The 15,105-nt window shown below is 34.9% G+C and overlaps 1 protein-coding gene across 3 annotated transcripts; it reads right to left on the reverse strand.

Annotated features, from left to right (window-relative positions):
• Positions 1-2,971: 2,971 nt before the first annotated feature.
• Positions 2,972-10,851, reverse strand: LOC117634469 (crossover junction endonuclease MUS81-like). 3 transcript variants are annotated; one of them, XM_034368601.1, is made up of 12 exons: positions 10,658-10,849; positions 10,484-10,562; positions 10,267-10,353; positions 10,028-10,153; positions 9,283-9,517; positions 8,224-8,372; positions 7,424-7,481; positions 6,083-6,241; positions 5,062-5,141; positions 4,535-4,772; positions 3,981-4,067; positions 2,972-3,202 (listed from the first exon to the last, which is right to left on the reverse strand). In XM_034368601.1, the coding sequence occupies exons 1-12, from the start codon at positions 10,716-10,718 to the stop codon at positions 3,098-3,100; spliced, it is 1,464 nt and encodes a 487-aa protein (XP_034224492.1). In that variant the 5' UTR covers positions 10,719-10,849; the 3' UTR covers positions 2,972-3,097. The 3 variants fall into 3 exon arrangements, with proteins under 3 accessions (XP_034224492.1, XP_034224493.1, XP_034224494.1); XM_034368602.1 differs by lacking the exon at positions 3,981-4,067 and having other exon boundaries at positions 10,658-10,851; XM_034368603.1 differs by lacking the exons at positions 7,424-7,481; positions 8,224-8,372.
• Between the last annotated feature and the right edge of the window lie 4,254 nt (positions 10,852-15,105).

Here is a 15,105-nt window from a genome sequence, read left to right on the forward strand (position 1 = left end):
GAATCAAGATACTACTAGGCTTGGCATGATAGGCTTGTGGCGTGGGAGCTAAGAGAAAATGAGCATAAAGAAAGGATTAAGGCTTGAGATTTTTTGGGTGTTTTCTGCAGCTAGACGAAGGGCTTGCGATGTCTGCGCTTTCTTACCAAAAGGTAATGACTACGGTTTCAACTTAACTTGAGAGGATGGGTGTTCCAGATTTGAGATGGAACTTTTTGAGAGAGAGAGAGAGAGAGAGAGAGAGATGGAGATAAATAATGGGCTGCTTGAGTAGATTTCCAGCTGCTTGACAAATGCTGGGTCATGATTTTGCATGGTTGAAGATGACTTGATGATGTTGAACTGAGATTATGCGAGCTGGACATGAGAGTTTGGAGTATGGGAGCTAAAGACCAGCAAGTTTAGCAAATGAGAATGCATGTGCTTGGCATGGTGTGGATAGGCTTGAGTTTGGGTGTTGAGAACTTGTTGTTTGTGGCTATGGCTATGGTGACTTAAGAGTTTTAAGAAAAGGATGATGGAAGGAATGAAGGAAACATGCATCTAATGCTTAGGAAATGAACTTTAGCCGCAACCTATACAACAAAAACATTCTAAATGGCGGATTCATTTTGTTTATACTAGTTGAGCTAAATGTCTTTCATTTTAAACCTAGTATCTTAGCATAGTCTCTTTGAACACAAATAGAAAAAATAAAAAGGGAATAGATCTTTACCCTTAATGACCTTTTCTTGATTTCTCAAGAATGAACACCTTTGTTGGAAAGGCCTTTTATTTCTCCTGATTTTGACTCTTTCACCTTAAGGCTCCAAGATTGGAGTCCTTTACCTCACCACACCAAATGCTCCTAGAGATGAAGAGAAGGCAATCAAGAAGTATGGATGCTAGTCTACTTCTTGATTGGACCAATTTTTGGTTTATGGAATATGAGATACAAAGATGATCACTCATCAACCAAAGTAGGAAACCAAAAGCCCTAGCTAGGTTTTCTCTAACGCTTAGCTTATATAGGACAACACAAAAGGCAATTGGGTGGGTGTTTGGGGCTTCATTTGGTCTATAGGACATGTCATCCTATGCCACTTATCCCTTGGGCCCAATAGCCTTTTGGGCTATTTTGTCCATTTCCTTTTAAATCATATTTAAAAGCTCAATCTAATATTTCAGTATGTCAATATTAATTCCATAATTAATCTTTTAATTATAATTTAACTATTAAATTATAATTATAGTCTTACTTAATTGACCCGATCGAACTATTTCACTTTGGTCAATTGCTCCGGTCAACATGTTGACTTTTGACCGTTGACTTTGACATTTGATTATCAACCATTGACTTGTGTCTCCTCATATCAATTCTCCTCATTTGTACCTCTAATCACATTCTTTTGGGTGTGTAGATCTATAGGTTCCCTTTAGCAAGGTAATGGATTGACTCAACTCCTCAGAGATGATATACGAATTAAATTCCACGATTTAATTCTTCCTATTATTAATAAAGATTAATTGAAACTTTTTACAACATCCACAAACCATGGTTGTCGCCTAGCAGCAAGTCACAGTTATCCGAGCTAAATGAGATGTTGTGAAATAACCTATTCAAATTGGAATGACCACGCAATTGAATCATTCTCTTATGTCAATACTCCTTATTCACATTATTAGATCATGGAATCCGATTGTCAATATCCTAACCTGAATCATTCCTTTTATATAATTATCCTGGTAAGATTTGAAGACTTCTTCTTTCAAGTCTTATCCACTACTCTGCGCAGAGATTTGACCAATCATATCTTGGAGTATCCTCTCTCCTTTATTGAGAGTAGAGATTCTTTGTTGTACATTCATTTGCTTCCATGACTCTATTGAGAATCCCGATGAGCACCTTTAAGTTATGCCTAATTCAGCATGAACGTATAGCGCCCCAAAAGATTAACAACATAGCCACAAAACATATATGATGCCTCAGGTCTAAGGATTAGTTTGCACCATTCCAATTTATGAGTTCCAACTTGACATGTGAGTAAAGACTTTCATGCTGTAACTCATGTGTTGGATCGCGTTCAGTGTACTTGTTCTTCTACAAGCACCTACACACATATTGATGTATCTCCACACTTAATGACTTGAGACCTTGCCATTCCCTACATATAGAGACGATATTGTGTGTACTTATCTTTGGCGAATATTAACGCCTAATCAATATTCCTATGACCAAGAACATATTCAGGATTTAGGGATGATGAGAAGTCTCCATGTTTGCAATCTTATTACATAGCTCTCATATCCACTTGTGTATTCCTTGGATTATGGTTGTTCTACATATTGAAAGATAATATAATATGATTTAATGTATAAAATAACCTTTCTTACCCATTGATAACATAATATGTCTTTTATCAAAGAAATAACCTTTCTCTTTGATAACATAATAATGCATGTATGTTATATTGAACTTTAAATGTTTTTGGATTTCTCGTGATTTTTTGGGCCTTAACAATGTGTTAGTACAAAAGTTCTTTATTCTTGATAAATTCTTAACAAATTACATCTCTTGAAAATTAATCATAGAAATAGAATAACTAACTAGACTCACACGAAATCATTTGCATTCATACAAGGGCCAGTTTATTAATTTTACGTTCAACACGTTAGCCTCTTTTTTTTTTTAAGAACCTTTAAAAGGCCATACAAACCTTCACAGAAAAACCCATGACAACCACAATTTCCTTTCGCCATTATGTAAGAACCCAGTAAGGTCACAGTCCTCACATCGTGGTTGTCTGCGGACGAGTCTAGAATATTCTTGACCATCTTCTGCGCCGTGTGAAGGGCCATCGGTGGAGACCTGGATGGCGGACTGAATGGTATTTACCATTCCAGATTGTAATTTTGGATGGCGAATTAATTCAATGAACAAATAATTCAGGAGCTCATGACAAAGACAAAGGTGAAATGACATTCAGCAGTATTGTACAAATCAGAAAGCTACTTTCATAACAATAACTGTGCTATCTTATTTACAGTGCAAGATTTGCAGATTACAAGAGCAATAATCCAACAATGTACTTCACAATGGGAGAGAGATAAGCAACAATCAATTGCCCCAAACCAAGTGAAAAATATTTTTACTAGCACCCGCATTGACAACATTGTTGCTCTGTGTTCTAAGCATCTCCTCTTGTGCAGCCACGTCACCCTCCTATTTGAATAAAATTATTAAATTTGAATGAGTACAACGAAGGGGAGAAAAAAAAGGTGCAGTTCATTTAACCACCCAGCATACAGCAGAAATGAATTAAACAAATATAAAGGAAATGATAGAAGAAGATTAAATTATGAAATAAATAGATCAACGAAATTAGGTAAACTCTTTAAGAAAAGAAGAAGAATAAAAACCACTATTGAAGTCATATGGCATATGGCATTTATGACTTCAATAGAAAAGCTTAAGGATGATCTTCACCAAACTAGTCTACCAATTATAATTTCAAACACTAGACAAAACATAATGGACTGTATAGGTTTCAATGTGATTTCAAAATTCTCCAAACAAATCATTTTATCTTTAACCGCTTTCAAGAGAACATCTTCTTTAGGATCATCAGTGTAAGGATTTCCTTTATTAAATGATATGCAACACAACCTCTGTGTGGCACTCAACAAGATTGAACGATAAAAACATGCAATTCTATTTGCATCCCCATTTCATCACTCCCATTTTGTCCTTTTCCACCCTTTTCCCTCCTTCCCCTATGGCCATGACACTGCCAGTGCTAATTTGATTATTTTTAAGTTTAAAACGAATATTAAAAGATTGAAAATTAATGAAGGTGAAATGGAAAACTTTCGGAAATGTTTCATGTAGGGAGATGTGATGCGCTGAAAAAGCATTGCAAATAAGATCACCCTATGTGGCACACTTTGGTGAAACAGATGGTAACTACCGCATTTCAAATTCCAAGGGAGTGAGGACTTACAAGTAGAGAGTAGGCACGGGCAAGAGATAAAAGCGTTGGGTACAAATCCAGAACAGCCAAGGCAACTTCCTCAGTTACCTGGGGGACCTGCATTCAAAATTCAAGATGTATGTCTTGCTGTCTTGCTCACCACTTCATCACTACAAATATTCTACTTCTAGACCAAGCGAGAACCAAACTATGTCATAAATGTTGATTCAAACAGCCATGGAGTAATTTACCCAGTTCTTCATCAAAGGGCATACACGATATTTTTAATGGAGTGTTTTATGCTAAAAAAAGTACAAGCAGAAGGGTGCAGTACACCAGGGACAAGAACACATCCAGAAGAATCCAAGACAGGAGAATGTTTTAAATAACTTGAAAAAAATGTATCTCTTACTTTGATTTTTTCTACAATAAATCTAAAAAGGAAATAATGTAGGAACGCAGAATTTAATGTTTTCCATTGTTTTTATACATGAATGAATCTATAGTCTGTTATATTAAGGGATCAGAGCCAACATCTGTCAAATGAGGGAATGATATTCCTTTCTGTCAGAAACAGTAAATACCTGCATGAGCTGAATGGCAAATACATCACTGACTGTCATTTTATCCAGTTCTTCACACCTTTTGATAAATTCATCAAAAGAGGGGCAAATCCCGGCATGTCTATGTTGTTCCTCAGAGTACTCTGATTTGTAGTATTGAGTTATTGCTTGAGTAAGATAAACATACTTCTTCAGTGTATCAGCCAAACCAATGGTTCTCTGAACATCAAATCCCTCCAAAATTTCAGTTGTGAAACAGCTGCACAATATGAGAATTATAACTGTTGAAGCGAAATACTCATAGTTACCTTTTGCAATCATTAGGACATCTATAGAAGGATTATTGTATGATCCTAAGTGCAGCTTATGATTGAAAAACAAAAAACAATTATATCTTGCATAAATCTTTAGTTTTTCATAACAAGATACCTTTTAACGAAAGCCAGAGGTTTACTTTCCTAGTTTAAACATGATGACTCACACTAAATGAATATGTGTAGTCATGCAGGAGGAAATGGAGCAATTAAGAATATTACAGGAATGCTTACGCTGTTTTAATGCTTTCTGCAGCTTCAGAACAATTTGGATCGCCTTCCAGAAGATATATCAGTTTCTTAAGTCCACACCTCTAACATATGCAATTGAAAAACCAAACATATCAGAGTAGCGTAAAAATAATATAATTTCACAGTAAATCCAACATTCCATGAAAGTTAAACCATCAAATGCATGTAAAACACACACTAGAAGTAAACAAATTTCTCTAGTAAGTATTGTAGCCAAAAAAGCCCACATAAATAGACAAAAGAAAATAAATAATAAACAAAGACAAACCAATCATTGTTTTAGTCATGACTAATAGTCATTCACAACACTTGAATGTAGTGCATCATAGTATCCTTGCCCAAACATAAAGTCAGGATGCTATTCTATCTTCATTCAAGTACTGTTGTCCACATGCAGACAAAATCTGATGTCATCAACATGCATACATGTTTTCTCCACACATACTTTTGATTCATCTACTTTCAATAAGCAAACAAATGTTTATCTTCAATACCTACCAGTCAGTCCACATAGACTGGGAAAATAAGAGCTTAGATGGTCATCAAGAATACCAGAAGTGCATCTGGCCAAAAACAAACAGGCACCAAGGTATTTGCCTAGGTACATGTATACACTATACAGGATATATATTGTTGCCTTTCAAGTTCGTCATCCTTGACATGAGCACATAAAAATGTTACAAATCCTCAATAGGAATATGTATTCGGTCTTTCTTCTAAAAACAAATTCTGCTTTAGCCTTCTATTTTGATATTCTCTCCTTTTCATTTTCCAACTAAAGTTGGTTATTTAACATTTTCCAAATAAGATGCAGTAAATGCAAATAGATATTAAAAGGTGAAGGTAAAGTGCAAGAAACCCAAGTTGTGCAGTACTAAGCATGTAAAAAAAACAGCTTGGTTATGCTGCAACATCTGTAAAACAACATGCATGCAATATATAATAGCAACTTCACACATCAAATAAAGACAAAACCTTGAGTCTTTTCATTAAGAGCCAGTACCATAAGTCTCAGTTTCTGATCCCTGTAACGGTTGTCTCTGATTGAACAACGTAAATCATCAACTTTCTTCCTCTCAACAATAAAATCAAGTACATATTCACTCTCAAGATGTTTATGACGAGCTATCCAGATTCCATCTCCAACTGGTAACCTCCTAACCTGTAGAAGAGTCAATTTGTTAACTCCAACAGGTGGAAAGAAGATTTGTAACAAGAACAAAGACAAGAAAGTTTAGTAAGCCACAATGGTTTACATTGTGAAACAACAACTGGAAAATTCACTGTTCTCAAAAATCTCAAAAATCATCTTATGATGCCATGTGAATTAACAATCAACAATTTGAGATTTGAAGTAAAAAACACACATGAGGAACACAAACAAACCAAAATATTTTTAACAACAAGAATGAAGGTTCCAGAGCCAAATACTTGCAAGTTCTCAAAGTTATAACTGAAAACTAGCCAATTTGAGTTCGGGTTTTAGCAATGGAATTATTTACAAAAAGGTAAAAACAAGTAGCATGAATTAGAAGTATGACTTTGTCATCATAAGTAGCAAGAGACTAATGTTAAAAGTCAATAAAAAATGTGGAGTTTAATTATAAGACTCAAAGAAAGTGGAGAGATTTTGCAAATCCCAGGCAAGAATAGGGCCACTGAGGAGACATGCGGCCTTCTTAAACTACTAAGATGTCCCAGTGAGGTGAAAGTGAAACTGACTAGCTGAAGCCCTACTTATCCAAGTTTGAATGGATCAACTCAGTTGAGTCCTTCATACAGGGAAAACCAAAATCCCATGGTAGGTTTTTTGCTTTATAGAGGGCAGGGAAAAGGCCAAAATAAGCCCCAGTTGCAATGTCTTAGGTTCTCAAAACTGCGTACTCTAAATTCACGGTAACGTTTTTATGTAACACAGCATTGATGTGGGAACAAACCAAAAAGGTAACAAGAAAAACAAAGATGAATGCATAAAAATAACACACTTGCAATAATATTACTGACAATTCCACAGGTATATACTTTTCAGAAAAAGGCCATTATCTTAGCTTCACAGAATTCACTGTGCCATTACATAAAAAACTAGCTCATAACTGAAGAGGGATACATGAAAAGATTCCTCATTGTATTTAAAAGTTTCAGCTGACTCAATCATGAAGTAGCAAAATATGTCAATGCTATACAAACACACAAAAAGTAACAAAAACCAAAACTAAAAGTTGTCATGTTTTGCGAAACCAATACAAAGTAAAACATATAAAAAGGATACTCGACGGTACAAATTCTAATTAATGTTCAAATAAGTATTAGAAGAACTAGCACATGAACGACTTCGAGAACTGACCTCTATTTTGATTTTGAATTGAGTACGAACATTCTCAATTATTCTCCCAGGTCGTGATCTAAACACAATATATACAAAATTAATCACAGTTTTATGAACACTAGCAAACCAATGGACAAAGAATAGGAGTAAACACTAGTATTGAACATAGTAAAAATGCAAGTATCCAACATGAAGAGTACATACAAGGGAGACCAGTTACAACACGACACAGAAATGATGACATGACAAATCTAAAAAATTCAGGAAATGGACACAGGGAAAGGTGCTCTCTTCTCTCTCACTGATCTCCCTCCCTTCGAGCAATTGAGGTGGTGGGACTAGGTTTGGGGAAGGTCGCAGGGGAGAGGGTGGGAAGAGGGCTGGGGGATGATCAGAGGAGATGATTGGGGAAGTGTTTTGTTCTAATTATGTTCAACTTTCATCTTCTCTTACCTTTTTTTTTTTTTCTTTTTTTTCTTTTTTTTTTTTTCAAAAAATGCCCACAGAAAAAGCCCAAACGAGTTCTTTGGTTTATTCCTCATCTGTGTTTTATGTTTCATGTTTTCCCTGTAGAGCCTATGTAGGGAAGTATAAATGCATAGAACAAAGGCAGCCAAGGTTTCTCCCAGTCTTTGATTCTTCTCTTTTTATTCGTAAATTCTTTAAATTAATTTGATAAATTATTGCTTTGTCTTTCATTTTGAAATAATTATCACTTAACCACAGAACTCTTTGATGTCAAGAAAGAAAACCAAGTATATTTCACTAGCTTCAACACGAAAAGAAATATGGCAGAAGAAAAATCATAAGTGACTGACCCCCGAATGGCAAATTGCTCTCGATCATCCAAAATCAAGATCACTTCATATGCATCTTCAAATCTCTCCCCAAAGCTTAGAGGCGGCAAGGAAAAGACATTCGAACTTGCTTTGAAACCATCAGATCTAGACCTTGGCACATGATGACTCTAAGAAAATCAACAAGTCAATGAGCAACATATAACAGTATACTCAGCTGTGTTCAACACTACTGGAAAAGGTGACTTTCAAATCTAATAAAGAAGTGCTAAGAGGTTCCTACTTCAGTGTTGCAGATCTACAACTAAAATTAGCATGTGACTAAGTACGATTTTTAGTAAAATTATGCATGGAACTATTTTTTACACTTTCAATTTGACATGATATTTTCAGATAGATAACAATTTAAAAGAAGGCATCAAACTTAGCAACAAGGATCCAAAGAATCTAAGCCTCATATACGATTCATGGTTCTGCCCCATAGGTAGATTTTGGAAGAAGGGCTGAGGAAGCCTCAACTGAAATTTCACCAAAAAAAACAAAAAACAAAAAACAAATGTAGGCAGTCAAATAAAATAAATTTTTTTCTGGGTTTACAATTGGAAAACAACATCTGGATTCTACTCCACTTAAAATACTGAGCAGTCACTTTTTGTGCATAAGAAAAGCCAAAATAAATAAATAAACAGCAACTTCGTCTGTTCAAATATTCCCAGAATCATTTCCAAACTAACTTCATTCATCTCAAAATAAATTTAACACATTTCTTATTGACATTTTTGCAAATAAATCTACTTAACAACTCCCCTTTGAGCTTCAAAGGATGGGAAGAAATAGGGGGAAAGTAAGTGGGTCCACATCCCATGACATGACAGGATATTATGGACAAAGAAAGCCCAAATCAGAGGGAAGGTCTAAACTGAACTGAGCAACCAAGACCAAACGCTTTAATTAAAAGTTTAATCTTGGAAAGGAGGGTGTTCAGCAATTATAATAAATCAATGAAGATTGAAACTGAATATTATTCCCAGTCCACAAGTCAAGATAAAATTAAAATTAAAAAGCTAGTTGGACATATACCTTCTCAATGTACAGCTGTGGAATATCAAATGATTTCTTCTTCCTACTCACGTTAGTGGATAACAATATCATTTCTGGGGATGAGTCAGGATGAGCAAGCCCCTGATGTGAAATATTGTCCACATCCAGAACAGAAAGCACTTTGGCATTAGCAGTTTTTTCAATGGGGTTTTCCATACCAGACCTCATGAGACATTCACGTGCAGCTTCCTGACCTTCTTGACTAAGCATGTACCTGCAGTTTCTAGATACATTACCATATGGTAATAGCAAAAATGCAATCAAACCGCAACTTGAAAACTTCCAGGTCTACGTTTATAATCGCCATAATACATCATCATTTGCTTAAGCCTGTAATCAACTCAAATGTCAATTACCTAAAAAGAAAATATTAGCCCATTGCCGGCTGACAAGACATGCTTCTATTAAATGGAAAAGAATTAAGTATTGCACCGATTCTAATAAATTTCACATGATAGTTATCTGTAAATCATCATTCATGTGAAGCAGATCTTTCCTACTATATACTTTTTGGCTGTGAATGATTTTGTAAGTAATTCATTTTTCATAAAGACAATGTAGTTTATTTTTCCTTGTTCTGCGTAAATTTGTGAAGGTCATAAGGCAAGAGCTCTTGCCATTCAAATTTACAGGTACAGAGGCAGAAAAACGATATAAGATAAATATAAAATTCCTAGACAGCATAACAAAACAAGAGAAAGAAATGTATAAACAAAATAAATACTTTGCTGGGCAACTTGATTTGATAACCAGTCCCTTGGTTACCAATGTCTTCATGCAGGACCATCCACTATACCACTCCCTTGCAGAACTCCCAAAGCGTCCAGCTTTTCCCTTTCCCTTCTCTGGCCTAAAAGAGCAGAGAAACCCAGTCTCAAAACATCACATGCATTCAAATTAAACCCAAATAAACAAAAATAAAATAAAAGATAATTACAGAACTAATATCATAAATTAATATACATAATTGGCACACGAGAAAGCCCACTTGCTTCAGCTGCATCGATAAGCTCCTGTTTACGCATAAATTCATTCCCATTTCCAATTCCCCTGATGATAACTTAACATCAGAAAAATCCAATTTCACAAAACAAAACAAAAAATGTGACAATAGAAATTCAACCACAGCTGTGTGAGAGTGCACTGCATTGCATATTAGCTAAAGAATATTCCAGTTTACCTGTAAAGTGTAATCAACAATGCAAATGCTACAGAATTCTTCTGAGGAACATAGCGTCTGCTTCCTTTGGTTCTCTTATCTAAAAACAAAATGCATATTTGACAACAAAACTAATGAATTTGACATGGAGATCATATAACAGAGAATGTAACGCCAACGAAGAATGAAACGCACAGTTTTTAGACAAGTCTTCTGGTTCAGAGCTGCCTGAACCGGTCTCGGAAAACCCTTGCATAAGGCGCGAAAATCAACTTCACCACGTCGCTTGGAACGCCTTCAGAAAATAATGCGTTGAGGGATGAAGAAGGTGAGAAAGTTGGGAGAAAGCCTTAACGGGCGAGCGGAATTAAGTAGGCGTTTTCGGCCCAATGTATGTACGAATGGTTACACCGTACCCAGTTTCTGTCTCTAGACACCCTTTTTCATTTTCTTTTTTCTTTCAATAAAATGGCCCTCATGCCATGTTGTTATTCCTCCTATATATGAAAGTCATGTTGTATATCTAAGTATGTAAACTATTTGGTGGATCATAGTTCTAGTGAGAAAGGTTAATATTCTTTTTTCTTCTGTCAAATGAGAAAGGTTAATATTCTTCAAGTTAGTGATGTAGTTAGGATAAAAACACAATTGAATTTGAGTTATAACTTTTCATTTTTTTGTAAGTCAAAATGAATTTTTGGAGCTTATGAACAAAGCAAATGTCATAAGTAATTCTTGTGAATTGACGGTGTATTTTTCTAATTTTGAATGTATTTACTACGGACTAAGAATGTTAAAATATAGAAAAACAATAATAAATTGAAAAAAATGACACTTGGCAATGATGGAAACGTGCGTCATAAGTGCTTTTGATGGGTGTTCTTTTACCATAGCACCACATGTCATTTAAACTTCACTTTTCTTGTTTTTATCTTTAAAAATTCACACAAAATTATTTTCAAAAATCATACAAATACAATTTGCTATAAAGCTTATTACAACATTATCTTTGATTATGAAGTTCCAAATCAAATTTTGATTTAGGAAAACTAAAAACTAAAAATTGGAAGTAGAGTTCTAGTGAAGAAGGCTAATGATTCAATTTAGAATTATAATTAGTATAAAAACAAAATTGAGTTTGAGTTATTAATGTATTTATTATGAATTTGGGAGATTAAAGCATGAAGAAAAAAAAAGGAAGAGAATGACACGTGACAACAACATAAGGATGCATCATTAGTGTTTCTAACGGGTATCAATGTCATTCTCTAGTAGTGTCATGTGTCACTAAAACTTCATCTTTTTTTATCTGGAAAAAATTTAGTAGTTAGGTAATAAAATTCTAATAAGTTGACCCAATACAAAGAGACATTTTCAAGCAGAGGCAAGTTGGCTCCACAAAAGTAGTTAAGTATGAATTTAGAAATTGAGCTTTGCTTGGCTTCTTAAACTTAAAGAGGAGCTCCTCCATTTGGAGATCTTATAAGCTTCAGTCTTGTTATTTTTTTTCAAGTTTAGCTATAGAGGGAGTCTCTTGTGTCAAACAATATGTTGCAGAGTTTTGTGGAGGTTATATTCACTAACCGCCCACTTGGCTTCTCTAAATCCATGTTCATAAATTTGGGTAGGATTCATTGCTGTCTTGTATGCTAAATACGGTTTCAACTTTTTGTTAAACTGAGTCTGCTCGGTTGTGTAAGACTCCAAACTATTCTTCTCCTCATCACAAAACCAATCTAACCACTGGTGTCCGATTGCTTCACAAATACCTTCACAAACCGTTTTATCCAAATTTGTACAACCTATTACAATTTACAATTACCATTACCACAACAATAAAAACAAAAAAACAAAAAAAAAAAATTCATTGGACAAGGATATTTTTTTGTTCACAAAAGGGTGATCCATTAATGTAGTGGACACAAAAAGTGCCAATAAAAATAATATATTTTTAGTGTTCACCCGTTTTGATTTTAATCTTGTGAAGGTAGGATGAAGTTCCCTATTGACTCGAAAATCATTGGCCGGTCAACAAGCCAACTCTCTTTTTATGTATGAGTGTGCCACTGCTAGCAATAAAAAAACCCTAGCAGACTTTGAAAACAGATAACTTGCGCCCCAAGTTACTGATTCTGAACAAACGATTGTGAATTTGGGTAGGGAATATCTCCTAAGTAAGTTCTTTTTCTGCCTTAGGCTAGTGAGGATTTTCACAATTTTTCACAGTACAAAAATTGGTAGTTTTGGCCAGAATAAATGATAAGAAAATGAACTGTTTTAGGCAGAACTCCCTTTTACAAAGATCAGAAAGAGAAAGACCAACTCTAAAAAAGATAAAAAAGCGTTGGACTTCAATTTCTGCCTAGATAGCTGCTTTTGATCCGGACTGGACTGGGTATATATGTGCTGGATTGGACCATCAACACCTTCAGTCGTCAAGTTTCAGCTGTAAATTGATACCAACGTTCTAGTTTGGCAGAGCTTTAAGATATTTTAAGCCCTTGAAGGCTTTTTGAACGGCCAGAATTGGAGCCTCTTCAGTCTGAAAGGGACAGAAGTGGCTGAATTTGATGATTACTAAGCTGGAATTGCACTATAGTACCTGTTCTGCTTGATCAAGGCTTTCCATAAATTTGTTGAGGTTTTCATATTTGTAAAAACTCGGGCTCTGCTTGACTTGGCTTATGCTGAACCAAATTTGTAACGAGAGGAATCTCGCTTTGTAGAACTGTTTCTCTGAATTGAATTGAAATAAGAGATTTTGAATTATAGCTTACTTGTTTCTTGTAGCTCAATGAGCTTTGGTTGCTTCTATGTTTGAAGGCTTTTGAGATCAAGTGATCATTTTGAGTTTGTCAATTGTGACTTTGAGAGTTTTTATTTTGATTGATTTTTTGGCTGTCTTTTGATTTGTTCACCTCCTCTCATATTTATAGGAAATGTTGGAGTGGAGTTTTTAATCTTTAATAATGGGCGGCAGATCTGTTCAAAAGATCTTTTCTTTTAAAATGTCACAAAAGGGGATGCTATCTATTCTGACAAAGAAAAACCATCAACAGTCAGTCCTATGGTGATCTTTTTCCTTGCTTTTTCCAAAAAGAAAATCAACTCCTTTTGCTCTCTATTTGTTCCTTCTAAAGAAGGGAATACACAATCTGCCATGATGGTCAGTTTGCTTTTTCTGTTTGAACAACCCCCTTGCTTCCTCCTTATCTCTTGAGAACGTAGTCTGCTTATCTCTTGGAAAGGTCACCTGTTTTAGTGCAGAATTTCTCTGTATATAAAAAGGGATTTTGATCTTTTTGGTTGCAGAAATTTTGGAGAAGTCTTCCTTTAATATCTGCCTTCATTAACTCTCTATCAACTCCTCTGTGATAGTTGAACTTTTTTACTTTTCAAAGTCAGGTAGTCACGTGGGGCTCTTCTAAGAAAACCATTTTTTAGTAAGAAAAGATCTACTGACTTGCTTTTGAGATCAAGTAGCGAGAATTCTTCAAAAGCTGAGCTTAATCCAATTTCTTACAGGTTTTCGACCTGCTTGGTGATGAATTACCATTTAATTGGCAATTTTATTGATTTATTTACTTATTATTTTTTGTATTTTTAAACCTCTGCCACTTTTGCAAAAGACACGGGCCTTTAGTGTTGATTAGGCTGCTTTCCTTTTCTTCAAAGCTCAAGACCGTTCATTATCATGGGTTTGAAAAATTCTAGGTTGGGTTTGCAGAATTTTGAGAAATTAGTCTGAGCTTTCTCTATTTTGGGCTGCTCTTCAGTTTCTTTTAAACATCAAGCCCAAGCTGCGCTCATGTTTGTGGGTTGCATAAATAGGCTGGGCTCGCAAAATTTAGGCCCAAACATGTAGACACCATTACCTCTGTCCATTAATTTTTTTTTTTAGTAGTAATGTACATATGTTTCATTATAGGGAAAAACAGCTGAAGAAAAACTTAATTATTTTCAAATTAAGTGGAGCATAATCTTGATTTTGAACTTTGAAGATGTAACCATGCATGCATCATCTCATGTGCCAAAATATCACTCATTGTTACCCTGTATGCAATAAAATATGTATTAAAATAAAAACTTTTTTTAGAGGAAACAAAAGTTAAAAAGAAACACGAGGAAAGTTTGAGCTCATATCTATTTGCATTTGGCCAAAAAGAATTAGCTGTCAATAATCTCTTGATTTGGTAAGGGAAAATAACTCGAAATTTAGCTAAAAGTCAGGAATTTAAGAGGAGAAATTGACAATTCCCTTATTTGGCAACTTAAGTGTGGAATTTATTAATTGACGTGCGGAAAAATCCGTGGTAATTAGGGCATCAAATTCCCGAGTTTAATTTTCATCAAAATATCTGTCATTTAACAATTTCCATAGTGCCATTTATGAAATTTTGTCATTTATGAAATTCGACATACATAAATCTAAACACTGAAATCTTCAATTGCCAGAAATTGAAATGATGGAAATCTAAAATTCCGTCATTTTTGAATTTTATGTAATTTCAATTCCTTCATCCAAACGAAGAGTTGGTGTATTTGCATTTGCTCCCTTTTTTGGGCTTTAATGAAAGAGCTTCTTTTGACCCAAAAAGAAAACCATGACTGCATCGTATTGGAAATTTTCTTTCGACGAAGTT

Source organism: Prunus dulcis, chromosome 7, assembly GCF_902201215.1.
Source record: "Prunus dulcis chromosome 7, ALMONDv2, whole genome shotgun sequence".
Classification (NCBI taxonomy): domain Eukaryota; kingdom Viridiplantae; phylum Streptophyta; class Magnoliopsida; order Rosales; family Rosaceae; genus Prunus; species Prunus dulcis.